Source organism: Tyto alba, unplaced genomic scaffold, assembly GCF_018691265.1.
Source record: "Tyto alba isolate M040663 unplaced genomic scaffold, T.alba_DEE_v4.0 Super-Scaffold_26, whole genome shotgun sequence".
Lineage (NCBI taxonomy): Eukaryota > Metazoa > Chordata > Aves > Strigiformes > Tytonidae > Tyto > Tyto alba.
This window is the reverse complement of record NW_024881300.1, coordinates 1,615,258-1,643,176: the sequence shown is the minus strand read 5'-3', so window position 1 is coordinate 1,643,176 and position 27,919 is coordinate 1,615,258. Positions and strand designations below refer to the sequence as shown.

General features: G+C 57.8%; 3 protein-coding genes across 8 annotated transcripts; 1 reads left to right on the top strand and 2 right to left on the bottom strand.

The window, feature by feature from the left end:
• The first annotated feature begins 9 nt into the window (after window positions 1-9).
• LOC116959787 (RNA-binding Raly-like protein) lies at window positions 10-6,878 on the top strand. Of its 2 annotated transcripts, none has more exons than XM_042797718.1 (7): window positions 10-113; window positions 2,114-2,192; window positions 4,212-4,262; window positions 4,588-4,736; window positions 5,014-5,127; window positions 5,370-5,536; window positions 5,906-6,878. In XM_042797718.1, exons 1-7 carry the CDS (start codon window positions 77-79, stop codon window positions 5,942-5,944), a joined length of 636 nt encoding a protein of 211 aa, XP_042653652.1. In that variant the 5' UTR covers window positions 10-76; the 3' UTR covers window positions 5,945-6,878. The 2 variants fall into 2 exon arrangements, with proteins under 2 accessions (XP_042653652.1, XP_042653653.1); XM_042797719.1 differs by lacking the exon at window positions 10-113 and adding an exon at window positions 879-995.
• A 408-nt stretch (window positions 6,879-7,286) lies between these two features.
• Window positions 7,287-8,747, bottom strand: EXOSC6 (exosome component 6). Its single transcript, XM_042797717.1, has one exon. The coding sequence runs from the start codon at window positions 8,684-8,686 to the stop codon at window positions 7,859-7,861; it is 828 nt and encodes a 275-aa protein (XP_042653651.1). The 5' UTR covers window positions 8,687-8,747; the 3' UTR covers window positions 7,287-7,858.
• Window positions 8,748-9,944: 1,197 nt separating this feature from the next.
• AARS1 (alanyl-tRNA synthetase 1) lies at window positions 9,945-26,346 on the bottom strand. 5 transcript variants are annotated; one of them, XM_042797615.1, is made up of 21 exons: window positions 26,291-26,346; window positions 25,029-25,238; window positions 24,204-24,392; window positions 23,434-23,579; window positions 22,165-22,356; window positions 21,594-21,738; window positions 20,153-20,298; window positions 19,578-19,686; window positions 19,338-19,488; window positions 18,827-18,951; window positions 18,050-18,194; window positions 17,211-17,389; window positions 16,546-16,659; window positions 15,590-15,796; window positions 14,128-14,312; window positions 13,595-13,703; window positions 12,771-12,884; window positions 12,380-12,499; window positions 11,832-11,918; window positions 10,499-10,612; window positions 9,945-10,195 (listed from the first exon to the last, which is right to left on the bottom strand). In XM_042797615.1, exons 2-21 carry the CDS (start codon window positions 25,170-25,172, stop codon window positions 10,010-10,012), a joined length of 2,907 nt encoding a protein of 968 aa, XP_042653549.1. In that variant the 5' UTR covers window positions 25,173-25,238; window positions 26,291-26,346; the 3' UTR covers window positions 9,945-10,009. The 5 variants fall into 5 exon arrangements, with proteins under 5 accessions (XP_042653549.1, XP_042653552.1, XP_042653551.1 ...); XM_042797618.1 differs by having other exon boundaries at window positions 25,029-25,192; window positions 26,291-26,345; XM_042797617.1 differs by having other exon boundaries at window positions 25,029-25,192; window positions 26,195-26,301.
• Window positions 26,347-27,919: the final 1,573 nt, after the last annotated feature.

Genomic DNA, 27,919 nt, shown 5'->3' with positions numbered 1-27,919 from the left:
GCCCGGCGGTGGCGGCGCGCTGGGGCCGGGGCTGCGGGGCCGGGGCCGCCGGGGCTGCGGGGGGGGGGGGGGGGGGATGACGCTCTTCGGCAGCGGGGACGCGGGCTGGAGATGTGAGTATCGACCCGGATCAGGCCCTCCGTGTGTCCCCTTCACCACGGGAACGGCCTTCTTCCCACAGCCCACACCCCCCCCCTCCCACCGCCATCACCACCACCTCGGTAGATGCTCCGGTACCGAGATGCTTGGCCGGTACCGGCAGCCCACCACCCCCTCCCTGCAGCCCGGAGCCTCCCACCCCGGGCAGGGCCGCCTCCCGGTGCCGGGATGTCTCCCGCCCCTTTGGACCAGTCCCTCCCCTCGGATACGCATGTCTCCCCGGTACCGAGCCGCCCCACATCCCGGTACCAGTCCCTCCCAGAACAGCGATGTCCTCCCGGTGCTGAGATGCCCCCACGCCATTACCCCCAGGTCAGGGATGTCTTCCCAGTGCTGGGATAACACCCACCCACCCCCCTCCCCAATACAATTCCCCCCGCCATACCATTACCCCCCAGTACAACGACGTTCTCCCAGTACTGGGGTACCCCCAAGCCCATTACGGGGACGGGAGCCCGGACGCGGGGCTGGTGGCCCCGGGGTGATGGAGCCCTGCTGGCCCGGGTCCCCTGCCGCAGCAGGACAGGCCCCTCAGTGCAGGTGGCCTGTGACGGGGGTGCCCCGGGGTCCCTGGCCGGGGTGCTGAGGTCCCCGTCCCGCTGGCAGGGAGGGGAGCGGGTGGCTCTGCCGGGCGGGTGCGATGGGCTGGGGAGGGGGACGTCGACAGCGGGCTCTGGCGCCGGGCGCTGAGCTCGGCCGTCCCCGGGGGTGCTGGTTGCAGAAAACCCAGGGAAAACCCACGGAAAACGGGTGCCAGCGTGACCGGGCGCACGCAGGGTGAGGGGAGCACCTTTCCCAGATCACCCCAAGATCAGAGCCAGACTTCATCACACCAGGTGCCAGCCTGGAAAGCAAACAAGTGCCGGTTTCCTTCCGCTTGGATCTTGCTCAGAAGCCCTCTCCTCTGCAGGGATGGAGGGGCCTTGCTCTGGCAGATGCGGGGCTGGAGGGGACCCGTGGCCAGTGGCCACGCTCCTGGGGGAGGCCTAGACCTTTCTGATGAGCTGGTGTTTTCCCAAAGGACTCGGGAAGCTTCGGCTCGGTGTTCCCTGGTGTGGTGGCATCCACAGTGTCACCCGTGGGACAGCTGGTCACGCTCACCAGGGCCAAGGGAGAGCGTGCAAGAGGGAGCCCTCAACATCTCACCCACCAGCTCCTAGCCCAGGGGCCAGAGAGGTTTTGGAGCCCCCCCCCAAATTACAAAATTAAGTATATGGAGAGACCGTTAAAGCATTGAATCGGTGGCTCTCAAATGTATACTCAGAAAATAGATTCAACCCAGCTTTTATATGGACGCTGGCTGTGAAATCCTAAAGAAGGGGTGAAGAACATCGCCGGGGAGGTGTGAGGTGGCATTGCCGAGCTGCGTGTCTGGAAACGTCTCCGTCCCGCCTCTCGGCATCGCACGCGTCCCGGCAGCCTTTGGGAGCATGAAGTGGCTGGGTGCGGGGCTTCCCCACCCCCGGCACCCATCCGTGGTGGGCACCGCTCGCCGGCCGGCCCGGGACTCCCCGGAGAATGGCCCAACCACCCAGTAGAAGCGACCGCGAAGGCAGATTCACCATGGTTGTGGGAAATGTCCCTGCGGGTTAATTATTCTCGTCGTCAGAGGTGCTTTCTGCCACCCTAATTGGAGCCTGCCCGGCCCCCCGCTGGGCGTGTGCTCCTGGGAACTGGGCACCCGGGAAGGGGCAGCTGCAGGGACAGCCGGAGCCGCTCCATGTCCCGGCACAACCCCGGGCTGCTCCTGTCCTTCCCCAAAAACTTAAACCTGGAGAGAGCTGCCAGCCTGGGGCTCATCCTGCGAGAGCTCTGAAGTGGGACATGTCCAGCCGGGAGAGAAGCGTGGAGCCCCGGGGAAGCCGGGGCCAGAGACCTGTCCGCGCGGGGTAGGGTGTTGGCATCCCCTTTTCTTCCTGCGGCTCATTCCCCTCCTCTCTCTCTCTCCCCTCAGATTTGGACATGGCCAGGGAACCCAAGCCGAGCCGGGCCAGGCTGGGCCAGAAGCGGCAGCACGGCAGCAGCCTGTACCAGTGAGTGCTGGCACGTGGGGCTGGGATACGCTGGGGGCGGGGGGGACACCAGCTCGGGCTGGGGACTGTCCCACGCCTGGCTCCTCTTCCTCCCCCTGCTCTCCACTGCTCACCCTCCAACTATTCCGGCTGCCTGCCCGCAGCAGCAGGCGTGGATCCGTGCGATGTCCCTGCCCCATCTGGATGGGGCTCCCGGAGCATCGCCTGGCCGCACTGGTGGTGGCTGGAGGCCTCGCTGGGTCCCACCCGGGGCGCGTGGCCGATGGGGTCTGGAGATCCCCCTGCCCCATCTGAAGGTGCCAGGAGAAGAGCAGAGCCCTGCGGTCTCCACGCCGTGTCGATGTTGGTTGCAGTTCTGGCCTTTAAGTGCTGTTTTTCGGGGGACAGGCACCCCCGCAGAGGCACACAGGGCTGGGCCGTCCTCTTGACAGTGGTGGGAGATGCTGGTGATGGTGGCACTGACGGTAGCAGAAGAGAGCAGGTTCCCATCCCCGTGTGCTTTTGGCTCCGCGGCTCGGCAGACGTGGGGTGAGAAGGGGATCGGAGCCGGGCTCCATCTGTCTCGTTAGAGCGCTTTTTGCCAACACCCTGATTGAACTAATTGCTCTGCCCGTTGCCATGGCGCCGGAGGGATGCAGCGCTGGCAGGGCAGGGACCGCTGGCCCCCTCGGGCTGCTGGAGTGTGGCAGCCGCCGCTTTTGCTCTTCCCCGAGGGATTATCTGGGCAAAGTGCTGAGCTGGGGAGACCCTTGCTCTGTCCCTAGCTGGGTGCCAGACCCCGAGGCCAGGCCTCCTGCGGAGCCACCGGTGCTCCCACGACGGGAGGTGGCCTGTGGCATCCCCGTCCCTCTCAGCACTGGCTCTGGGCAGTGGAGCTGGCACCTTCCCTGTGCCCCGTGCGTGGGTTGGGACTCCTCTCTGGCTGCCCGTTGCCCTCTTCCCCAAGGCAGGTTGTGACCTTCCTCCCAGGGTGACAGGCGGGAGGTATGGGGGGATGTGAAGGACTCGCTGTCCCCGTCACAGCCATGAAAACTTGGAAGGCAGCAAGGCTAGACTAAAACCTCCCAAAATATCCCCAGCTGTAAAGAACAGGAGCAGGCAGGTCCCTGGCACCCTGGGGCTGCCAGCTCACCCTTACCAGGAGGGCTGTCCCTTGCGGGCTGCACCCCAAGCGTATTATTCTTGAAGAAGGCAGGGCTGGAGGTGCCTTTGCCCCGTGATGGGCTCCAAGCTGCCTTCTGGGCTGGGCAAGCCTGGCTCAGGCTTGGTGCCCCAGGCAGGACAGCCCAGGTTGCCCATTAGCCACCCCCCCCTCCCAGCAGACCTCCAGCTCTCCCCGAGCTCCAGCATCGGTCCTGCGGTGACAGGCTCATCTGCAGCAAAATCTGAAGCCCTGGGGGACCTTGTCCTTGTCCCCCCAATCCTGGCAGCGAGGTTGGGGAAGGCTCCCTGCTCCCAGCACGGCTTTGTCTCCCCCTCGGGTTAGGCTTAATCCTACGCTCTCTGACTCTGCAAGAGCTGAAGCAGCAAAATGAGCTTCAGCATCTTGCCTCCTCCTCCTCCTCCCCTCCTGCTCCTGGTCCACAGCGCATGATTTATTACCGGCACGTCGGCTGCCCGCATTGGAGGCGATCCGTTGACAGATCGCTTCTTAATTTGGAGGCGAGCAAGCCAGCAGCTTGCGCGCGGAGCCAGGGACCATGAAATTTAACATCAGGGCGCTCTAAATGCGGCTTCCTGAGAGCAGAGCCTGATGGTGCTGCCCCGTGGGTTCCCTCCATCCCCTTCCACGCCCTTGCTTGGCTTCAGGGCAACCCCCGGCCAGGGCCCAGCCACCTTCCCCGGGCGTGCTGCAGCCCGGGCAGCTTGCGTGGTACCCCCCCCAGGATGCCTCCCCGCTCCCCAGGGCTGGGGATGGAGACTGGGTGGGCGCGCTGCTCAGCCCGGCTGCGGCTGCTCCCCAGCATCCCTGGCCCTGCAGAGGAGGGTGACTTGTTCTCTTCTCTCCCCCTCCTGCAGCAGTAACTGCGAGCTGGACTACGATCTCTATAGGGATGACTTCCCGTACCGGTGAGCGCAACAATCTGGGAGCGGGGTGGGCTGAGCACGCCCGTGCCGAAGGCAGAAAGCGGGGTGTCCCTGGGCATCCATCCCCTCAGGGGGAACCTCGGTGGCGTTGCCCCCCTTCGAGGGGCACGTATGCCGCAGCTTCCCCAGGCTGGGGGGGCCTTGGGGCTGGGGTTCACAGAGCAGGGGCAGTGTGTGGGCCGGGCAATGCCCAAGCTGGGGGTCCCTCATGGCAGAGGGACCCTGGGAGACGCTCTCTCGGCTGGCAGGGGCTGCAGCTGCACCTCCGAGGTTGCGCTCACGCCGCCGCGCTCTTGTGCCCTTGCAGGGTGTACGAATACCAGAAGATCCCCCCCCTCATTAACCGCATCCCAGTCAAGGCCAGACGGACTCACGTGGGGGCAGGAGGCAAAAGCAGCCTGAGCCCCCAGCCCGGGGCGAGGAGCAGCACCAGCTCCACAGCGGGACGGACGAAGTGTGAGTGTGATGGGGCTGGGAGGAAGAAGAGGCTCAGCCCTCGCATTTGAGCAGTGCCGGTGCCTGCAGGTCCCGCTCGGTGCTGACCCTGTTTCTGCGAGTCCCCAGCTCAGCCTGGACTGCGCTGGGCTGGTGGCTGTCCCCTGGACCCGTCCTTGTCCCCTGAGGATGCCTGGAGGGGAGGATGCTCTGGCGTGTTCCCCCCGCCACCGCCACCGCCCCGGCTCCGGGCAGGCTGTAGGGCAGGGTGGGATCCTAACAGCTCGTCTCCCCGCAGTGCGGGCCGAAGAGCTGCACTCCATCAAGGGCGAGCTGAGCCAGATCAAGGCGCAGGTGGACAGTCTGCTGGAGAGCCTGGACCGCATGGACCAGAGGAGAGAGCGGCTGGCGGGTGAGGGGCTGGGCCGTAGACCCTCTGACACCCACAGCCTGGGGGTGCACGCGAGCCTGGCCCCCGAGCCAGGTGTTGGATCCCTTCCCGCCTGCCCAGGAGGGAGCTGGGCATCCCCCGCGTCCTCCCCCCTCCCCAGGCTGGCAGGGCAGAGTCTGGCCCTTCGGCACAAGCGGACCCTGCGAGGACGGGGCTGATGTTTGCACGGGTACCCCAAATTTCTGCTGGCTCTGTCCCCGCAGGGTCCAAGGAGAGCGAGAAGAAGAGGGTAGAGACAGGAGCAGAGTCGCCGTCCCCAGCAGGAGAGGGGTCACGGGAGCCCCGGGGGAAGGAGGGGACGGGAGCTGACGGGCACAGCGACCTGCGCAACATCGACAGCGCCGAGGAGAGCACAGACACGGAGGAGACGGTAAGAGGAGGGTCAGATCCCGTGCCGGGCTCTCTGCTTTCCTAAAATTCATCCCCGCTTGCGGCCTGGGTGCGTCCTGGTGGGGGATGCCCAGAGCAGAGATTATCCATCAGGGTCCCCTGAGACATCCCGGCTGCGTGCCAACTGCCCGCGCCTCCGCGACAGCCCCGATCACCCCGCAGCAAACCCTTGTGAAAAACCCCCTCGGAGTAGAAATACCTTTTTATCGAAGCTGCTGTTGCTCCCGCACCTGCATCCCCCAGCTGGGGGGCAGGACCCCCAGGGTCCCTGTGCCGGGCAGGGCGCTGGGTTTGATCCTGCTGCCCCGACACATCAGAGGACGGCCGCTCCGTGCGCTTCTCCTTGCAGGTGAAAAACCACATGTCGGACCCTGAAGGGAGCCAGTAGACAGACTGGGGTGCCGTGGCCAGCCCTTCCCGTCTTGTGTTCGTATTTCTTTTGAGGCTTCCAGCTAGTGCCACGCAGGACGCGAGGCGCCCGCTCTCGGCACGGCCATCCCCTGCCGCCGGCAGCCCCGCGTCCCACCCCCCGGGAGACACCGGCCACCCGTGGCGAGAGAAGTCTTTGTGTTCCAGTGCGCTTGTTTTCTTTTTCCTCCTGTTTCAGACCTAGGGATGAGCAGACGTGGCTGGGGGAGGGAGGGGAGGAGCAGAAAAAAGAAAAAAAAAAGAAAAAAAAAAAAAAAAAAAGGGTGGTATCCCGAAGGAGCATCCCAAATCCCAGCTGCCTTGCGTGCAAGCATCCCCCCACCCATAGGGTGCTGTGGGGTGCAGCGAAAGCACCCCAGGGCTCCCAGCCTCTACAGCACAGATCGTATCCCGACCTCCAGTGCCCTTCAAGCCCACTCGCTGCCCCCATGCTTCAAACCCCCCCTTCCCACCCCGTGAATTGGTTCAGCAGGCGTTGGGTACAGCCCAGAAAGGCTCTCGGAGGTGCTCAGCATCCCGCTGTGATGCCGTGGGAAGGAGGGACCACCCTGAGACAGCTCCGAGGGGCTCCCGTGGGATTTTGTGATGGAGGAGCGGTGCTGAGCCCAGCTCTGACACCGGCTGCAGGGCCAGCAACAGGCCAGCGCAAACCCAGCTGCTCCCAGTCCCCCCTGTTCCCAAAAGGGTTTCCCTTGCTGGTCCACCGCGGGCTGTCCTTGGCCACAGATCGTGTTTGGGGTCAGCAGGGCACCCCACCTGCTCCCCAGCATTGCATCTCAGTTTGGTGTCCCTCATTTCTAGGTCGTCCTTCTCTCACTGGTAGGAACTTGTTCTGTATTTCTAATTTGCTCTGGTAAAAGAGTGTATTGTGTTGGAAAGAAAAATAATTTGTATTTCTTTTCTCTGAGTATTTTACTTCAATGCAGTTTTTAACCATCTGAAGCGCACGTGTAATTTTTGTACCCAATCTTGGGTGTTGCCTGCCCCAGCCCTAGGCTCTGGGAGCTTTCTAGGATGCTGCCTTCCCTGTAACTCAACCGCGAGGCAGGAGGAAGGCGGCTCTGCCGTGTTTCTCAATGTCAGCATTCATCACCGCCTTTACCCAGAATATTCCCTACCAGCCTGGTGCAGTGCAGCTCCTCTCCATCCGCAGGAATAACCAGACCCCAGGGCAGCATCCGGCTCCCTCCGCACCCCTCGAGGAAGGACAGTGGGAGCAGAGAGGGGGCACCCCGAGTGCGTCCCTCCACCTCTGCCTGCAGCTGGCAAGAGGCCCCAGCAGAGCCGCGCAGGCAAACGACTCACCAGAAAAACCTGATTTATTATTAAAAAAACCCAAACAAAACCTATCTCCTGCCTGAGCAGGCAGTCCAAGAGAGATGAACAGTCTGGGCCAGGCGGTGGTTCCTGCCCGGTGCTGCCTGGCCCCTGCCTCCAGGGATGGTGGGGGGGGGGGGCGGCCGGGTGCGAGGGTCTCGGCACTGGGGCCACCCTGGGGTGGGGTGTGGGGGTCCCACAGTGCAGGCAGCTGCTTGGAGGGAGGTCTCGGGCAGGGGGTGGCGGAGGAAGGCTCTGGCTGTTCTTTGGTGGGGGGGGGGGTGCTCTGGCAGCGTGCGAGGCCGCTTGGGTCCCGTCCCCCCCACTCAGGAGTGGGGGGATGCTCCTCCTCGGGCAGGCTCCAGGGTGCTTTGGGGGCTCTCGACGCAGACTCCTTGGGTAGGTTTCTCGGGCCGCCGGTTGCGTGGGCAGCTCTGGAGATGGGGGGGTGTGTGTGCGTGGTGTCTCCGGCTGCTGCAGCGCTGGCTTGGTGGGGTGTCCTCCAGGCAGCTCCAGATGACCCCATCCATTCCCCCCCCCCGGGGGCGCAGCACGGTCAGGCCGTGGCATCGCGGCGGCGGGCGGCCCGCAGCAGGCTCTGCCGCAGGACCGGGTAGAGGCGGTGGCAGCCGTCGAGGCCGAGGCGCAGCGCCCGGGCCCAGGCGTCGGGCGGGCCGCCCTGCCCGCCGCCCAGCACCGCCGACACCTGGTTGAGGGCGGGCAGCAGGGCTACGGTGAGGCGGGCGACGGCACGCCGTTCCTCGGGTTCCCCGGGCTGAAGCATCCACGCACCGTCGGGGCCCGGGGCTCGGCACAGGGCGCAGCCCACGGCCAGGTCGTACATCTCGACGCCGGCGTCGGCCAAGGCGACGGAGGCGGCGGTGACGGCGGCGGCCAGCGCGGAGCCGCCGTCCTGCAGCAGCAAAGCGCTGACGGCCAGGCGGGCCCGCGGGTAACGGGCCAGCCTCACCGCCGGTTCCAGCGCTTCCCTCAACGCCGCCGCCGCTTCCCGTTCCGCTTCCCGTTCCGCCGCCGAGCCCGGCCGCCCCCGAGCCCCGCGCCCGGCGAAAGGGGCCCGGCGGAATTCGCAAACCAGCCGCCCCCCCCCACCTCCTCCGCCTCCTCCTCCCGCCGCCGGGGCCGCGCCGGGCTCGGCCGCTTCCCGCGGGCCCCAGGCGGCACAGAGCACCTTGGTGCCGCTGCCCAGCTCCACGTAGGCCGAGCCCTCGGCTTGGCTCAGCAACCCGGCCCGGGCGAAGAGAGGCCGCAGGGCGTAGGGGTCCCGCGGAGCTTCATCCTCTTCTTCCTCCGGCAGCGCCCCCGCCCACAGCTCCGGCGGCTGCGACTCCTCCGGTCCCCGCAGGCGACGGTGATCCAGCGGCATGCTGGGCCGAGCAGAGGGCGGAGGAGGAGGAGGAAGAGGAGGAAGAGGAGGAGCCTGATACAGGGCCTGGAGAGGAACAGGGGGTGTAAGGGTTAATATGGGAATAGCAAGAAGGGGATGACGAGGGAAATAACAGTCGAGATAAGAGTTTGCTTAGATTGCACAAGATAGATAGTGCTGTGTTTGTGTTGCTCGACCACTATCTCCTGTTTAAGTAAAAAGCCTCCTCCACCCCTGAGTAAGTGAAGATGTTTGTGTTGATGGACCACTATCTCCTGTTTAAGTAAAAAGCCTCCTCCACCCCTGAGTAAGTGAAGATTACCCCACAACCGGCACAAACCTGCTCTGCGGGTCCAGGAGGTGACAGAGACTGCGCAGGAATTTGGGGTGAAAAGTCCAGCACTGAGGAAGAGGAGATACTTCCTCCCACGACCACCGCCCAGCCCTTCACGACCCCTGCCCAGGACCAAAGGAACTCACTGCGCAGACTCAACTGGGAGGAGACCATGGAAATGCTATTTTTAATACGAAGTGGGGATAGGTGATGCATATGTATAGGCGTATTGCAAAATATTATGAATATGTAATCATTTGCTCTATAAATCTAAGGCAACTGATACAGGGCCTAGATAGGAACAGGGGATGTAAGGGTTAATATGGGAATAGCAAGAAGGGGATGAGGAGGGAAATAGTCGAGATAAGAGTTTGCCTAGCTTGTATGAGGTGTTTGTGTTGCTCGACCACTATCTCCTGTTTAAGTAAAAAGCCTCCTCCACCCCTGAGTAAGCGAAGATTAACCCCACAACCGGCACAAACCTGCTCTGCGGGTCCAGGGGGGGTGACAGAGACTGCGCAGGAATTCGGGGTGAAAAGTTCAGCACTGAGGAAGAGGAGATACTTCCTCCCACGACCACCGCCCAGCCCTTCACGACCCCTGCCCAGGACCAAAGGAACTCACTGCACAGACTCAACTGGGAGGAGATCATGGAAATGCTATTTTTAATACGAAGCGGGGATAGGTGATGCATATGTATAGGCGTATTGCGAAATATTATGAATATGTAATCATTTGCTCTATAAATCTAAGGCAATGGTGCCACATGGTTGCACACACATTCGGAGGAGCAATCCCCTGTGTGCCCAGCGCTGAATAAACATACCTACTTTACAATCTATCAGATTGTGGAGTCTGTTTTCCGCACGTCAAGCCCAGCCCACCCCCCCCACCCCCCCCCAAAGCAGAGCCGAGGCAGCAGCAGGGCGGGCAGGCAGGTTTTATTCAGAGGGAAGATGAGAAGCGGCGGCTCAGCAGCGGGGCTCCCGTCAGTTCTTCAGCTCGCCCAGGCGGAGCCTGGCAAAGTCCGTGGCCAGGCGCAGGGCTTCCCGCAGGCAGCCCACGTTCTTGCCCGTGGCCTGCGCCGAGACGTCCTTCCCCCCGCCTTTGCCGTCCATCAAGCCCGACACCTCCTGCACCCACTGGCTGGCCTTCAGGCCCTTATTTGCAGTCTCCTGGGCAGGAAAAGAAACATAAAAAAAAAAAAGAGGGAGCTTAACCTCAACCCAGCAGCGAGGGAAGAGCATCTAGGAGCGCAGCACAACAGGACAAAGCGCTGTCACCCTGCAGAAGAGTTAGGTCAGGGGCAGCCCCCACGCCTGCAACCGCAGCAAGTCCCGGCCCCTTCCCATCTGCAGAGCACAAAGCCCCCTCTGCAGCCTGCTGCTAACCCGAAGCACAAGGGTTGGGGGCTCTTGCCAACCCCAAATGAGGCTGCAGATCCTCCGCCGAGGCTCAGAGCAAGGCAGGGGCCTTACCTGGGGTACCTGACACAGGCAGGTGATTCTGCCGGCTTCGTTATCTACAGTGAAGAGCATGGTGGCCGTCTGGGGGGAGTGAGCCTTGAAGAGCTTCAGGGATTCGTTCAGGGCCTGGAGGGGGACAAAAGCATTGCAGCACACTTTCCCTGCGCTGGCCACTCCGGCCCCCGCGGAGACCTCGGGGAGCTGGACGTGCATTGAACTGGCCAGCAGCACCCTCCCTCCCAAACCCGGGCGATCTGCACAGCCCCGGCTGCACGGAAGCCTTGGCAGGGGATACACATCCCCTCACGGCTGCAAGGAGACAGGAGCGAGGAGCTGCTTTTATTTCCCCACCTCCAGTTCTCCAGGAACTGGCAGAATGAGCCCCAAAGCAAGGGAACCTTTGCCCGAGCGTACTGGTTGGAGGGGAAAATGCTCTGCAGCAGGGAGAAGCTGTTCTGCAGCGAGTACAGGAGGACTCAACCGCAGCGTGAAGAAGCTTCGAGGGTTATCAGACACAGCAGGGATGTGGGAAAAATGGGGGATACTGCCAGGCATTCTGTTATCCCCAAGGAGACCGTCATCCTTTGCTCGGATAGACACAGAGCTCCAGGAGCGGGGCCTCCAGCGAGCAAAGCTGGACGGGGAACAGGCAGCTCTCCGGTGTGGCCTTCTGCTGGGGAGGATGCTGCCTTGGCACAGCTGCAGAGCGAGCAGGACCACCCCGAGACTTCCAGAGTGGAAATTTAAACAGGGCATTAAAACTCGAGTGGTTCAACCTGCGGGTACGATCGGCCCCCGCTGCCGGGCGCTCGCTGGGCTCGGCACTGCGGCACAGCGCACACAAGGGAATTTTTATTCACAACACAAAGCGCTCGGAAAGAAACTTAACTTGTTTGTGGAGGAGGGAAGGAGCAGTTTGAGCCCCAGCCGGAAAAGAATTTGAACCTTGCTGCAGCAGACAGGGCCCAGGAGCTGGGGAGCAGAGTGGCTTGGCAGAGCCGCTGTTGAGAGTCCCTTAAGCCTGTGTTTTAGTGACACAACTGCTGCTGGATGAGTCTCACCTGGGACACAACAGGATTTCTGTTGGGGTCCCTACCCACCACCAGGTCTGGAAGCTCAGCGAGTGGGGTCAAGACCCCACCCACCCCCTGCACACCCCCGTGTTAGTCCAGGAGGTGGGATGTAGAGAATAGCCCAGCGGTCCTTCCCCTTTTCCTCAGCCGCCGCTCAGGGCTGGCAGGTGGCAAGGGAGACATCTCTGTAACCCAGCACCGCCGCCCCGGGCGAACAGAGACCACCCAACTGCCCCTCAGGCACACGGAAGGTTGTTGAGGAGAGACCAGACCTTTGCTGAGGCTCCATTTTCCATTTCCATGATCACCAGCGGTTGGTTAGGGTGACTCTCAATGACTTGCTTGGTCTTCTCCAGCACCTGAGGACAACAGCGGTCAGATGCTAGAGCACACACGTTGCATATGGACACAAGAACCACCCGGGGCAGAGCTTCCCCGCAGGTACAGAGGAACCCCCACAGTGCACCAACACGCCCCCAGCTGAGCCCGGAGCAGCCTCGCTGCACCTTGGCAGGTGGGTGTGCGGCCTGCAAGGCAGTGCTCCACGCGATTCCTCCTCCAGGATAAATCCAACGGGATCCAGGAGGAAGAAGCCTGCACCCAGGGGCACCATTAGGGCAGGAGAACCCCAACTTCCAACAGAGGCTGCCAGCATTTCAAGCCAGGGAACAGACACGGAGGTAACCGTGCCCTGAGCAGGAGAGGCTGAACAGCATGAGGGGCCCCCCGCTCCCAGCTCAGATCCCCTCCACACTGGACACAAGTGATGCTCCCAAGGGAGCCCCCCCCACACTGGCCTTTATTCCTGCCCAGGGCTCACTCGTTTCTGGATGTCGGCTTTGCTTGCTCGGTCCAGGTCATCCATAATTTTCTTCAGGGCTTTAACAGCCTCTCTCAGCTCATCTTTCTGCCACTGCGGGATAACAGCAGTAGCCAGGGTCTGCGAAACAGGAGTAGGTGGAGAATTAAAAATACTGGTGACCATGGCAGAAGATGCTGCACCACACTCATGAACCTCAAGTGCCTCAACTGGCAGAGGCCAGTAATCTCTCTTCCTCTCCCAGTGCCCAACAGTCTCAGGCATGAGGTGCTAGCTGCAGCACCCATGGACAGGAGCAAGAAGCTGAACTTGAGCCTCATTAATACCACGCAGTGCTGGCAATCAAGGTCTCATTCACTTTGGGAAGGCAGAGCACTCCTACGACCCTCACCTCACCGAGGTCCGTGATCTCCTTCTGCACATCCTTGTTGGGAGCTGTCTGAACCTTCACCTTGGCCTCCAGCGCTGACAGCAGTTTCCTGAGGCTGTCGACCTTCCTGAGGGCCTAGCAGAATACAGTCTGAGTTAAGTAAGGCAGGGAGATTTAGCAGGCTGGGCTCTTGGCCACCCCCATGAGAAGGGGTGAGGAATGCTGCAGCCCCAGGATGGAGTTCCTTAACTCCTCAGGAAGCAGCAGAGCCAAAGCAGGCAGCACTTGACCAGAACCAGGTGACAGACAGCCCCCAGGACTCTTCTTGGACAAAAGGAATGCCAAGATCCTCCAAAAAGAGAAAACCAACTCCCCTGCAACCTCAGTTTCTCTCATTCCAGGAGGCACCAGCCCAGGAGCAAAGTCACCTGCCTCCTGCAGCAGAGGACTGGATTCTCAGACTTCACAACTCCCCCGCCAATCCTGCCAGCTGCCAAGAGCTCTAGATCTGCAGCCCATTCTGCAAAGCAACCTCAGCTAACCCCGCAGCCACCTCGCAGACCCCCCCACAGGCCCTTCTGCCATACTAACACGACAGCTACAGCCGAGACTTCCCCCCTTCGCTTCCTTCCCCGCTCTCTCCTCTCACTGTAGCACAGCCAGGGGCCTCCAGCACAGCCCTCGCTATCAGCAGCATCCTTCTCCACGAATCTCTCTCACACTCACACCATTCTCCCTGGTGCTGTGTATCCCAGCAAGGATATTGGACAAATTTGAACGAAAGGAACCTTGGCATAGGGTTAGTATGTGGGATGTCACAGAGGATCTCTCCTGTCTCCCCTTACCTTCCGAGCTTCGGCCCCAGTGACTGCAACTATCCTCCGGATGCCTTTAGCAATCGCCTCTTCTGAAACAATCACAAAGGGGCCAGCATGGCTGGAGTTCTGCAAGTGCCTTTGGAAAGACCCCGGAAAGACCCACGAGAGAGAGTTAGTAGTCCACCTCTCATCTCAGCAGGAATCAAAGAAAACCACTCTGCCAGGGAGATGCAGCAAGCGTGGGGACAGGCAGGAAACCCAACCTAGCTGCTAAAAGCAAATAAGCAAGGGAAGGGTGGCGAGGGCTGTGCTCCCAGCAGTCAGAGGCTACTGTGTGGGCAGGGACAGCACGCGGGCAGACTCCCTGCCTGCAAAGGCTGATTTTAAACACGGCTTGACTCAGGACTGGGTGTGCAAAGGCACATCATCACCACCATCTCCAGCTCTGCCCTGGCCATGCCCAGCATACACCCACAGCGCTCGTAACAGAGCTCAGGCTCCCCCCCCGGGACACATTTTCAGCCACCCTGCCACCTTCCCCAGCCTCTCCAGATACTCACGTCCCTCCGCAGAACTCGATAGATGTGATGGAGCCCGCAGGGCCAGAGGGGTCAGCCAGCAGCTCCTCCACGGGGATGCCAATCGAGACTACACGGACAGGATCGGGGTAGGTCTCATCAAAAACTGCCCGCAGTCCTTGGATAGCTTTGGCTGCTGCCAGAGGGCAGTCCTTGGCATACACGGTCTGCAGAGGACAGGAAAGGGACGCAGGTAAGAGCCAGTCCTAACAGCTGCGACCGAGGGCCCGCATTCTCACAGAACCCTGACTTCCTCCGAAAGATCCTATAAGGGAAGTTCTGTGCTCCACCTGAGCTGGGGTTTGTTGGGCTGCCAGGGTCCCAAAGTCACTGACAGATGCCCCATCTTCCAACCTCCTGAGATCACTGCCTGCTCAGACTCCCCGTGTGGCTCCTTCGCACTCGAACGGTTTCTAACCCGATTCCTGAGCAGAGCACAGGGTCCTCCACGGTCTGTTCTGACGCAGGGCTGGCACCAAGAAAGCCCAACTCTCTCGCCACCGAGGACACACCACTGGGGTGTCTGGGTGTATGCTGCTGTCGTGGTTTGAGCCTGGTCGGCAGCCAACCACCCTGCAGCCGCTCACCCACCCTTCCCCCCCCCCCCCCGACCTGGGAACGGGGGAGGGAATCGGAAGGGTAAAGGGAGACTCACAGGTTGAGATAGGAACAGTTTAATAGTGGTACTAAAATGAGACCAATGACAGTAATAGAAAATATAAACGGGCAATGCACAATGCAATTGCTCACCACCCGCTGACCAATACCCAGCCCGTTCCCGGCTAGCGACCCCGAAATGTCAAGATCCTGCAATCGCAGTCCCAGAAGCAAGAGAGAGCCCCCCTTCCCAACCACCCCTCCTCTATATAGTGAGCACGACGTTCCATGATGTGGAATATTTCACTGGCCAGTCAGGGTCAGGTGCTGTGGCCGTGCTCCCTCCCTGCTCCCTGTGCCCTGGCGCACGGGCAGGACGTGGGGAGTCGGAGAGTCCTTGAAGTCTCGGTAGCAGCTGAAAACATCAGTGTGCTATCAGCATTCTTCTCATACCAAACCCAAAGCTGAATCCAAAACACAGCACTATTTTAGTTCCCAAAAAGGAATATTAACTCGTATTTCAGCCCAAACCAGGACAGCTGTAAATCCAGCCAGGCCTGCAAAACTGCTCTGCCAAACTTCTGAGCTCTTGTAGCTAATGTGACACTAGAGCAGGCACAGAAACACTCCAACCCTAGAGAGGGCTCAGTACCAGTGAACAGAGCAAGCTAACATGGAGTTTTCCCACTCAAAATCCTCTGGGGCGATGCCAATCTGTGCCCAGTACTGCATCAGCAGTGCAGAGGACTCCAGCTGGGCCAAACTCCCAGCAGCCCAGATCATCCAAAAAGCTTGACTCAAGGTATTTTTTTTTCCTGAGTATATCCAACCTGGCAGCCGTACCCACCTTTGCCTCCTCAATCATCTGGTTGGCAATCCCTTCGACTTTCTTGATTTCCTGGGTCGACAGGGCTCCCTTGGCCGTGAAGTCAAACCTCAGCCTGTCTGGTGCCACCAGTGACCCCCTCTGGTCTGCTTCCCCCAGCACGGAGCGCAGGGCAAAGTTGAGGATGTGGGTGGCCGTGTGGTTGCTCATGACTGGCCTCCGCCTCGTCTGGTGGAGGAAGCCGCTGTTAGATGGGGTCCCGCACTGAGGAGCCAAGATCACCTCTAGCAGCAGAAGTGGAGGTTAACTCGCTGCTCCAACAGAAACCTGAACTAGCTCAGGAGACCAGAAACAACTTATCACACTTGCTGCCTTGGAGCTAAGGGAGGAGGATGTTCCCCGCTAAATTTGTGGGTGGCTTCTCCCTGGCGGTCCCCTTGTTGGTCATGTCTGGGGAGAGGCCAAGGACAGACCAGGTCACAGACAGTGATCTATGCTTCTTAGCAGGGAAAAGTGCTGCAAGATGGAAGCCTTCCTTCTTGCTCCAAAGGTGCTGCCTCTATAGGGAAGGGAAATGCATTTTGCAGACTAGACTTAGCAGACTGAGCCCACAGGAACAATGTCTGAAGCCGGGCAGGCAACCCAGGCTCTCCACTGTCATCCAAAACGCAGCAGGGCACCAAACATGTTCTGCCTCTCAGTCGTGACCCAAAATGTGTTTCTGCTGCTGACCAGCAAACCCTGGTGAGCGTGGCTGTCACCCAGCTGGGCATTATCTGCCTCGTGGTAGGAGAAAGCCAGATGCCAAGCAGGAAAGGCCTTGAGTCAGCCAGACTGGAAGGGCCACGTTGCTTGTCTGCATCGTGTGCTGCAGGGAGAGCAGGCCCCAAACACCAGGCTGCCAGAGTGGCACCGATGATAAGAAAGGAGACAAAATCCAGGGAAAGATGAGGCCACATGTTAAAGCCATGTCTTACCTCATCAATAGACAGGTGGACCTGATCTCCTACTTTCAAGCTTCCATATAGAGTTCCTATGTGAAGCACGTAGCCTCCTCGGACCTGCACGTTCTTCACCGTGAATTCTGTTTTCTGTACAAAGAGGGAAATGCACCTAGTGAGCAGGGTGAGAAGCCAAGGGGAGACAGACAGTCCAGCCAGAGGTCTGAGCTGCAACTGGAAAGGCCTCAGCTGAGAGCCAGGCTGGCACAGGTTTCCTTTTCACGCGTGATGGGGAAAAGCTGGGTGTCCCCAGACACGGCACGCAGGGCCGCAAAGCAGAGAAGTGAAAGAAGGTGGAACATGGCTATGGGGCACAGCAGAGCTGGAAGAGCTCCTGCCTCAGCTCCCCAACACAGCTCAAAAGCGCCGTCCTTCTGCGCAGCAACCCCAGCACCACCACAGCAGGCACCCAAGCTCTGGCAACAGTCTGACACTGCAGCACAGAGTTCAGTTCCCCAAGAAGCAAGGGGAACAAAACTCCAGCCCACCTGTGCCACGCTGCGCTCCCGAAAAGGAAACCTGTGCAATGCCTGACACCTGACATGGACAGGAAATTGCTGGAGCTTGCTCGACCCCCTCTCCTCCTCTGCCCAGGCCCTGGGTCAGACCAAGTCTAACAAAAGGCTCTCAGGTCCACTCACATCCTCCCTGCTGTCGTCGTCCTTGACCATGTAGCCCTCGTCATAGATCTGCCCACCCTGCTCAGCATAGAAACAGGTCCGGTCCAGCACTATCCCACACTCCTGGCCAGTGGATACCTGCTCCACAAACTTCTTCTCCCTGCGGATGGCTTTCACAGTGGCCACGAGGCTCCCAAAATCTGTCACCAGGACAACAGGCAGTGTCAGTAAAATAGGAAAAGCTTGTAGATGCCACATGGGAGCAAAACTTCATAGCAACACCTCCCAGCTACTGCAGGAGCTCGTGGCAGCTAACGCATTTGCAGGGAGTAAGGAGAAAGAACTAGGGCAAGAGTTAGGTTGGGTAAGATGGAATTTCATTCAGTGCTTTCCAGGGAAGGGACTGTCACTTCCTTCCACACCTAAAGAAGTAAAAGTCAGCAGCACGCATGGCTATGAGCCTGGGGCCTCCTGAATCTCCACCAAATCAAAGAATCAGCAGGAAGAGCCAGAGCAAGTGAGCCAAGGACCCTCTAGCAGACCAAGGAGAAACTGCAGTCTCCTGCAGCACTGGCAAAAGCGCAGCTGAGAAACACATAGTGGGGTGTGGAGACACAAAGCTCCAGGGAACAGGAATTCCCTTAAGTTGGCAACAATGGACCTCAACAGTACTGCAGCCCTTGAACAGCCTGCCCTTCCCTTTCCCTGCTCGATTTGTAACAAGCAGGCTGTTCACCCGTGCACATTTCTACTGCCACCTCCACGTCCCAGGGAAGATGAGCCCAGAGGGGATTTTGTTGAGGTACATGCCAGGAAAGGTTTGGCAGCAGAGGACGATTCTGAGAAGGTTCTTTTCATACCATAGGTACCACTCGGATCTGAAGCGTAGCTGTATTTTGGCGAGTCATCGGTCACCTCCAGCCCTTGGGCCTTCAGCTCTTCGATGGCATAAATGTCCAGCATGAGCAGGTCCTCTCCTCCAGCACCTTTGCCCTGGGATTTGAGCTGCCAACGACAAGCACAAAAGTTTGAGAAAACCCACCTCAGCACTGGCCCGTGCACTCCAGCAGAATTGCACACCTCTCACATCCTTTAGAGCTTCTGGGTTTAGAGCTTTGCTCTGGGAAGCTGTGTGCCAGCAGCTGGAGTGCTCCCGTCTTTTCTGGCTTCAGAGCAGGCTGTTCCAGTGCTACCAGCATGCAGACAAAGCAGGCCTGAACCCAGCAAGGGCAAGGCAAGTAGCCAGCCAGCTGGTCAATGCCACTCCCTGCTGCTGCAGCAAACGTGTTGGGAGAGGCACCCGAACTGCAGCCCTGCCTGGACACTGCTCCTCAGACAGGGAAGTCCCAAACTTCCCTATCCAGAACAGGACAGTGGGGAGGGGCTCCCAGCACTCCACCAACTCTGTCGGAAGGCTAAGCTCGATGTCCCAAACCTCACAGTGCTAATGAGCAAAACCAGCCCCAGCTGCACAGAGAAGACATCTCACAACAACTGGTCTCTCCTACAGGGCACTGGGGCACGCGGGGTGCGAGCAGACTCAGTAAGAAAGGAGCAAACTCACAACTGAAAACTACAAGGAGGGGAATCCTCCCTGCCCACTCGTAGACCAGCTCTCCCCTGGAGCTGTTATCTACCTGTGCATTTTTCCGTTCTTCTTCAAAGCCCTCCATATCCACAACAAGGCCCTTCTCCTCTGCAATCAGCCCAGTGAGATCCGCAGGAAAACCGTAGGTGTCATACAGCAGCCAGGCAGTATCACCTTTAGAGAAAAAGCAGAGCAGTCAGCACTCCAGTTCCACAAGAGAGTGTTGCCCTTCCCTGCTCCCCAGCTGGCTGTGTCCCACCCAACTGGCTCTGCACTGTGGCAGGACAGCGAACAGGCCTGGTGAACGTGAACATCGAAAAGGCTCCTGACAGCACAGATCTCACACTGTCGTGCTGTGTCTGGGCACCTCAGAAACCCGAGCAAGCAAACACAGGCCAGAGGAGAGACAGATGGCCCAGCTCTGAGCGATGGGCTTTTGACTCCAACTCTCTCCCCGCCACACCTTCCACCTTTTCTCAGTTCCCAGCCCAGCCGAGACCTAACTTGGTCCCAGATAATAAATGCCTTTTGGTGCATCCAAACAGAAGTCACAGCCTTACCAGGGATGATTTTACTGTCCCCCAGGCTCTGGATCTTCCTGTCCAAGATGCGACGTCCTCTGCTGAGTGTTTTCAGAAATTGATCCTCCTCTTCATTGATAATGTCCTTCACCATATCTGGGTCCTTCTTCAGCTCAGGAAAGGCATCTCCCTGCAGACCGAAGATGATTAGTCCTTCAGCATGGAGATCTGCACACCTCAGCAGAGCAAGTCTTCAGCAGGTACAGGGGAAGAACTTACCAGTGACTGCACCACCACATCAACCAGAGTAGCAAAGAAACCCTTGGGGGCATTGAGCTTCTCATGGGAGTAGCGCACAGCCCGTCGGAGAATCCGCCTCAGCACATACCTGGGGAATAGCAGAGCCCCCGTTGCAAATGTTTACACCTCTGAGTTCTTCTCAGGGGATCCCACCAGCATTCACGTACCAGCACGCCACCCCAGGGTCCTCACCCCACATTTTGTCTCAAGTAGCTGCTCACAGCAACAGCAAGCCAGAGGTGAGGGGCCAGTCCTCAGCTCTGTGACCCAGACTGTGTGCTGAAAAGTCAGTCCTGTGAGTCTAGCGGCACCCACAGCACAGCCCCTCAGCTCAGGACTGGCACTCACGTGAACCCTCACACCCATGTGTCATGGCCTTTTGGGCAGACCTCGCTACAGGGATTCAAGTGTCAAATATACTGAGCAAACACTGCTATCCACTGCTTTGAAGATGAATTCAAAGACATCCCAGAGACACCCAAGATCCCAGTCCCCTCAGGGAAGCCGTGCTGAACAGAAGCGGAGTGGCAGCATTGCAGCAGCTCCCTTCTTACCCTCTGCCAGTGTTGTCAGGTCTGCCCCCGTCCGAAAGGGCCAGCGTGATGGTCCGTGCATGGTCAGCCAGCACACGGTAGGCCATGTCTATACCATCAGCATCCTCCGCACCAACCTGCCCCATGTACGGCCTGGCACCCGTGCCCTGTGCAGAGAGGAGAAGGCGCTGGGCAAGGGATGATTGTGGACCCTGGGGACCAGCAACACGGCAGAACAACAAGGAAGTGCCTCAGAAGCCAACTCCATCCCACTGCCCGCAGCCACAGAGGAGGCACAGTCTTCTTGGAAAGAGGTGACTCAGCAAAGCCAGGGAAGATGGAGAGCCAAAGCCCACGTTTCCCAGGGCCAAAGGATCTCCAAGACCAGAGGGAAGAAAAGCCAATTTATCCCAACATTAAGAGCCCAGGACAGAAGAGAGAGGGAGAAGAACAGAACTCAGGGAAAACATCTGCTTTGTACAGTGGCTCAAGGACTCTGGCCTGGCATAACCTGCCCAGCCAGGAAACTTTTCAAATTCTGTCACATGGGAGAAAGTCCCAGCTTCCCTCTGTTAGGGTGTTTTTATCCATACCCAAGGGAAAGATACTGCCAGTAACATAGCAGTGCCTGCACATGTTGCAAACCTCACACCATGGGCACAGCTCCTACGGCCAGGCTCCCAGCACACTGGAGGGAGGCAGACAAGGACACACAGGCTGTGCCTAGCCAGGGGCTTTAACATGGAAGAAAAGTGGCCCTCTAATTCCAACTCTGGAGCTCTGCACCTCACTCCTCAGAGGCAGCAGGAGCCTGGGCTCGTCTTCCTGCATTTTTTCCAGCCCAACCTCCAGCCAGGAAGCTCGGCCTCTTCCAAGGAGCAAAAAAAAAAAAAAAAAAAAAGGCTTAGACTTGCAGACAAAATTCCCAGCTCTGGTAACATGGTCCCCACCCAGGAAGATGCAACAACAGCACACTGGTTCTACAAGTGACTGTCATGGTTTATGGCAAAGACGTCCCCTCGCAGGGGATTATCCACAGATCCGCATATTCCAAGTGGGAGACTGAAGGACAAACTCTGATTCTGGGTTAGCAGCACCGCGTGCTCTCTAGTACATGGCAAAAAGATGGCACCTGGCCATACGGGACTGCAGAGCATCTCCCACTCAGACAGGACCAAGGAGTGCGCCATCAGGACCATTCACAGAAACACCTGGAAAAGCTGCACAGCTCATCATTCCCTGTTTTCCCCTGGAAACATGCCCCAAGGCAGCAATTACTGCACCTGCCTGCATTCCTACCCTCAGCAAAGTACAAACCCGCGAGGCTCAAAGCAGCTGGGAAAGCAGAGACCTGCAGATGTAATTGCCCTGTCTGACCAACCCCACGCATCTCCCCATGGATTCAGGGAACAGGTACAGCTGGGGCAGGCCCAGGCCCAGACCCAGACTCCCCAGTTCATACCTTTTGGATGGCTTCAAAGTAAGGAAGAAAAAGGTCAGTGTCATAGTTGGACATCTTGTTCTGCAGCACAGAGACCAGCCTCTCCAGGCCCATCCCAGTATCAATACTTTTCTTAGGAAGAGGTTTCAGTGTCCCATCAGCCTCCCTGCCCAGCCACAAGAAGAAAGATGAGCTGTTATGGTGGAGGCTCTGCAGGGGGCAACCCCATCTCTATCCTCATCTCCATGAGATTTTTTTCCATCAGATTTACAACATGGGCCCATGCGCAAGCTGCGCAAAGGACAGCTTTGAGATAGTTAACAAGACCCTCAATGACAGCTTAGACCCAGAATGGGATGGCACTTCTACCCTTCTGAACTCCTGGCAGATGAACTGAGAAAATATTTCCAGTCTGGCCCCAAAAGCCAGTGTGGCTATACAGGTGGGCCAGGGGACAGAGCATCACAAAGTGCACAGCTCCTGGGCAAGAGGGAATGGTGAGCAAGTCAGGGGCAGTTAAAGCAGTGCGCAGTCTGAGCAACCCTTCACACCAAGCTGGAGCAGCCTGGGGAGGGAAGCAGATCTCGCTCACCTGTTGAACTGTATGAACACCAGGTTCCAGATCTCCAGGACATTGGGGTCATCCTGGTTGACCAGGTGGGAAGCATCTCTGTCCCCAATCCGGTCATAGTGGATCTCACTGCAAGGGCCACAGGGGCCCGTGTCGCCCATTTCCCAGAAGTTATCCTTCATATTGCCAGGCAGAATCCTGCCCTCAGCCAGCCTGTAACAAGAAACTCTTATTAAGCAACAGAGACTAACAGCAAGGCAAGAATTCACCAAACTAAGGGCTATACCAGAGAAACTTCAGCTTGCTAATTCCCTGGATGAGCAGATGATTTGTCAGCCTTGAAGCAGACCAATCCAAGAGCCTAACTCTCAGGATCCCTGCTGAGGAGGATCAAGTGAACACTGGTGCTTGGCTTTTGTCCCAGGTGGTGGCAGAGGCCCACATGACACCTCAGCAAAGCCATCAGCAAGACAACAGCCAGATCTCCAACTTTAATACACGTGAGGCAGGTTTGGCTCCACAGCGTAGAGGTGTGTGACGGGGTCACTAGCACCTTTGAAGGGACTACAGCCATAAGTCCAAAGGCTTCATTACACTGCCACATCAAGCTTTGGCCCACCCACAGCCCGGGTGCTGAGCACGGTTCTCGCTTCCTCATCTCAGGGAGGGCAAGGTAGAAGCAGCAAATGTAGAGGAGGGAAGCTAAAACTACCTAGGGGTGGAACATCTGCTTTAGGAAGAGAGTATAGAAAAGGACTCTTCAATCTGGAGAGGACAAAGAGGGGTGGGAGACTACAATTGAGATTTAGAAAAACCCAACAGCTTCAAAACTGAATCAGACGTACTCTGAAGGAGAAGGGCCCCAAACAGAGGCTAAGGGGAGTAGATGGATGACCCTCTAACATACTGAATCCAGTGACAGTGGATACTGGGAGGGGAGGAGGCAGAGTGCAGGCCACAGTCAGGTGTGCCCACTTTCCCCAAACAGCATTTCTCTGACAGCAGTTGAGGCAACACACTAGGCTGGCCAGACCACTGATCTGACCCAATGGGGCACTTGTTATGTTTTTAAGCTTACACAAGAGATTTTGAAACAAAAGCTCTCCGTATCCTCCATCTAATATTTTGTACTTCCCTTTGGTTTTTCAGCTCTACCACCCTGCAAATATTATTTGTGACACGTCTGTTAAAATCTCCTGTTATACGTGCTCCATCACATAACACATGCCATCTTTCTCTGAATGACTATTGGTCAACAAAACATGCAGCTTTCTCATTTAAAGGCCTTACCCCAAATTCAACCATATCTGCTTGCACTCCAGGTCTGGTTGTAGTCCTGCAGCCTCATTTCCACCAAAGTATGTGACATAGAGTCTTTCAGCAGGGATGCCAAACTCCTTGGTGAGAAGGTCCAGTGCCAGTTTACAAGCAAGTTCCTGCAGAAGGAAAGCAAGTGAATGGAAAGAGTTTGTCTTCAACACGCAGAGTACTGGCAGCTAAACAGCAAAAAACTTTCAGACTTTTGACATAAGAAGGAGGCAAATTAATATATGCCGTGGACAGCACACAAGAAACATCTCATATCGCTTTCCAGATGCCGCCAAGTTAACTCCTAGCATGTTCACTGCTCCTCAAAAAGCCTTTTAATTCTGCTGTTGTTCTGTATTCTTAACATCCTCTTTCTGACTTTGAACACTTGCTATCAAGAAGCTTGGGAAAGGACATCATTATTTTATGCTCATTCCTGTCTGAAGATCCATCATAGTTGCACAGCACATGCAACTGCCCACAGCTCCAGGACAGCCACTAAAATCTTTGCTTGAGGACTCCAAACTGGCAGAGTTAATATAATCAGCTTTGTAAACCTTAAGTAATTAATCTCAAAAAACTCTGCAGGGCCAGGGCAGCTTCCAAGATCATTTATTCCAAAGGAGCCACATGCACCTTAAGAACAATTCTGTGCCAAGATACTCTCTTTCCTCTTGGCAGTTCCTCTGCTGAGTTCACACAGACGGGCAGCTTTGAGCAAGAGATTCAGAGCTGCACCTAGCCTGTTTTACCTTGAAATAATCCCCAAAGGACCAGGACCCCAACATCTCGAAGAAGGTGTGATGGTAAACATCTTTCCCGACATCGTCCAGGTCATTGTGCTTGCCCCCTGCTCGGATGCACTTCTGAGTGTTGGTGGCTCTGTTCAGTTTAGCGAGGGGGTGCGAGGGGTCAATAGTATTGAGGAAGATGGGTTTGAACTGAAAGAAAAAAGGGCAACCAAGAAAATCACTAAGAGCCTGTTTTCAAACACTGCAAGCAACAGCAAGCCAGTAAGCGTCGTCCACATCATGATACCACTAGCCTGGATGTACCCGAGGCAGATTTTGGAAACAAGAAGCCTGCTGTCTCCTGCCCACGAGGAGGCTGCACCACTGCCTATAACTTAGCACTCACACACACACACGTGTTCCTGGAGCCCACCAAATGCCAGGACTTCCAAAGGGATTGAAAGTAGCCAGCTGAAAAAAACAAAGAGTCAGTGAAAACTGTGTGCTGATCTCCAGCAGAGCCCTTTCAGCAGTCCAGCCTCAACCACTCTTTAAAGATGCTGTTAGTCATCTGAGACAGGACTAGCTGTGGTACAAAGGGTGAAGGAAGGGGGACTGGCAGCACTCCCATTGCTGCACAGTCAGCACAGCAGACACAGGAACCTCTCCCAGCGCTCTTGCCAATTTTGTGAGTGCACAGAGGACACACCAACCACCTCTTTGTGACCAGAAGAAAGATGGAGAAAACAACATTAATTTTCCTAACAGCTCTGCAAACAGCTTCATGGGTTTTAACTGCTACAGGGTATGTTCACAAGGACCACAGTACTGGAGTGGGAATCCTACCTGATTCATACCAGCATTGGCAAAGAGCAGCGTGGGGTCATCCAGAGGGATTGTAGAAGATGAGTGCACATAGGTATGCTTGTTTTTCTTGAAGAAGTCAATAAAGCGTTGCCGGATCTGGCTAGCTGTTAGTGTACCTTCCATCCTGAAGCTGCAAGTCACAGCTGTCCAAAGCAAGCGGAAGGGAAAGCGGCAAGGCCTTAGCGCAGTCTGAAGAAACAACAACAACAAACGAGGTTCTTACATGTTGTCAGCTCAAGAAACAACATCATCGCCTCTATCTCCTGAAAGGCTCTCCCCACATTGGTAAGTCCTCTTGCCGACTCTTCAGCTCAACCATCAGTCTGCCCTAAAGAGTGCTGGCCGAACCCCAAACTTCCTCTCCTCCAACCTCCCCGATTTCTAGAGCTCTACTTCAAGTTACCTGTTCTTTTGAAAACATATGGTTTTAAAATACCAAGTTCACCTGGATACTGAACTTAATAAGAGGTTGTGTTTGCCTTGCTGGGGATATGGGGAGGGAGGGGGATTGCCAAGTCTTAAAATCATTCCAGGTGATTAAATCCTAGGATCATAGAATGGCTGAGTTTGGAACTGACCTCTGAATGTGAGCACATCCACCCCTCCCCTGCTCTCAAAGCAGGGTCAACTCCAGGAATGCCTGGAAGCCTTGCCGGAGAGGAACCACATCCCCGCATGCACACCAGAGACAGGTGACAGCTGAAGGGGAGCACCTCCCGGATACCCTCACGATAAAGCTGTGCCACGCTGATGGAGCGCAACGCGGTTCCCTCGAGGGCCAAGCTCCCACCAGCCTGCTCCGGCACAGAGGGACGATCATTCCCCGTACGACCAGGGCCAGCAAGCCGTCGGGGGGGGGGGGGGGGGGGGGGGGGGGGGGGAAGGATTCGAGGAGGGAAGGACTCGCCGCTGCGGCGGCTCCGGGGCACAGGAGGGCCTCTGCGCTGACACTACCCACCCTCAAGTGCCCGAGGAGAAGCGAGGGTACAGCGGGTGCCCGGCAGCCCTGCGGAGAGCCGTTTAGAGCCGGCAGACAGGCATCGCCCCCCGCCGCGGCCCTGGCTGAGGAGAGGACACCGGGGCACCACCACCACCGCCCCCCCGGCCCTCAGCGACGCCCGCCCCGGCTGCCTGGACCGCCTTGCCCGGCCAGGCCGCCTGCCCTCGGGCCGGAGAAGGCGGCGGGGCCGTAACGGCGAACCGCAGCGACCGGTATCGCCGGACATCCCCTCAGCCCTTACCTCCCGGCCGCCGCCGCCCCTCGCTCCGCACCGCCGGCCCCGCCCCGACCCGGCGCCACGCCGTGCGCCCGCTTCCGATTGGCTGCCGGGGCCGTCGCTCGGAGTTAGCCTCGCCCCCACCCCCCTCCGCCGCCCTTGGGGGTGAGGCGCCCGCCGGCTGATGCAAGGACGGGAGGCGGCGGCCACGTGACGCGGCCGGGCTGAAGCCGAGCGGGGAGCCGCCATTTTAGGAGTGCCAGCCCCGCTCCGCGGCGGGCCAGGGTCTGTAATGGCCCGCCTGCCTCCCCCAGGCTTAGAGGCACGGCACGTGTACAGGAGACGTGCCACACCGAGAAAAAAGTCACCGTGAGGACAGTCAAGCATTGAAAGAGGTGCCCAGGGAGACCCGGAGGTTTCTGAGGTCCAGTTCAAGCCCTGAGCAGCCTGATGCGATGGCATCGCTGATCCTGTGCCTCCTGGCTTGGAGCAGAGACCTGTTGTCCCCTCAAACAGGGTTCGTCACCCAGTGTGCAAAAGCCGTTCTTCACACACACGATGCTGAGATACCACTTTATCCCACAGTTGCACAAAGGTGGTTGCTAGGTGGTAATTCCACAAGGCTAGCACACTGCACAAAAGAACTACAGCCTATCCTGTTACATGATTAGTAGAAACTTACCTAAGTTTACGCTCATTGGGCTGTAATTAACATTCCATCTGCTATTAGCCTCCCTTGCTGTGTAAATTAACACACTTGTTCCCTACCGGTGTGGGCAGCAAGTTCCCCCAGTTGCCACAGATTTTTGCTGACTTCATGCTTCTTGGGCAACCATCTGCCTGGGGAGGATGCTCATCTCCTATCAGTCCTCTTCAGTGGAGAAGTAAGTCATTAGCAAGGACTGGATCGAATTAGGCTTACACAGTGGACCCACGAAGTGTTAGACTTACACAGTGGAGCTAGTCATTAGTGGTCCTTGTGCTTAGTGAGAGACATCTATATGGGCTACGGGGCTACACTCCCAGGTCCTCTCCAACCTGAACGGTCTCCAGGTGCATCTACAGCATTGGGATCTTGTACATTGATCTTCTCTCTTCCCCAGAGCATCTCTTCAGGCCCCAAGCTGTGGTTCCTGAGTCATGAGCATGTCTGTGCTGCTGTCCTGCTTGGCCTTGGTTGCCATCAGATAGCCATTTCCAAAGGTTGCTTGCTGCTTGCCTTCCTCAGTGTGGTGCTGGCTTGCAGCCATTCCCACCATTTCTGGTCCTGCAGCCTTCTTCGCTTGTGTCTCTTCTTGTCTCCTTCCCAAGGAGCCTGGAAAGAAAAGAGGAAACTCCAGTCTTGTTGGTTCCTAATGGTGACTCTGCTCTGGATGCTGTTTGCAGATAGCAGCAGGAGCAGGCAAGTCTGTGCAGTGCAATTGCTTGCATGGGTGATTATACCCTCAGTAATGCCTGCTGCAGTGGGTCTGAGCCTAACACCATCCAAATGCACACCCAGTGTGCTTACCTCTCATGAGGGCCACAGACTACCCACCAAGATGGAAGGAAATTTCACTGCTTCCTCCTCTTTGTGCTCTGCGTCACCTGAAAACACACCATCCAAACTTGGAGCCCCTTCATCATCTTTCCAGCTGCTGATCCAAGTATTTC

What these genes read in the sequence shown, in the direction of transcription:
- LOC116959787 (XM_042797718.1), top strand. Translation starts at nt 77, where the DNA reads ATGACGCTCTTCGGCAGCGGGGACGCGGGCTGGAGAT. An exon ending in AGGGATGACTTCCCGTACCG is followed by an intron (nt 4,263 to 4,587) that starts GTGAGCGCAACA and finishes GTGCCCTTGCAG; the next exon opens with GGTGTACGAATACCAGAAGA. An exon ending in CACAGCGGGACGGACGAAGT is followed by an intron (nt 4,737 to 5,013) that starts GTGAGTGTGATG and finishes GTCTCCCCGCAG; the next exon opens with TGCGGGCCGAAGAGCTGCAC.
- EXOSC6 (XM_042797717.1), bottom strand. Translation starts at nt 8,686, where the DNA reads ATGCCGCTGGATCACCGTCGCCTGCGGGGACCGGAGGAGTCGCAGCCG.
- AARS1 (XM_042797614.1), bottom strand. Translation starts at nt 26,275, where the DNA reads ATGTCCGGCGATACCGGTCGCTGCGGTTCGCCGTTACGGCCCCGCCGC. An exon ending in ATGTGGTGGTGCAGTCACTG is followed by an intron (nt 19,489 to 19,577) that starts GTAAGTTCTTCC and finishes TTCGGTCTGCAG; the next exon opens with GGAGATGCCTTTCCTGAGCT. An exon ending in AGATGATTGAGGAGGCAAAG is followed by an intron (nt 14,313 to 15,589) that starts GTGGGTACGGCT and finishes TGTCCTCTGCAG; the next exon opens with ACCGTGTATGCCAAGGACTG.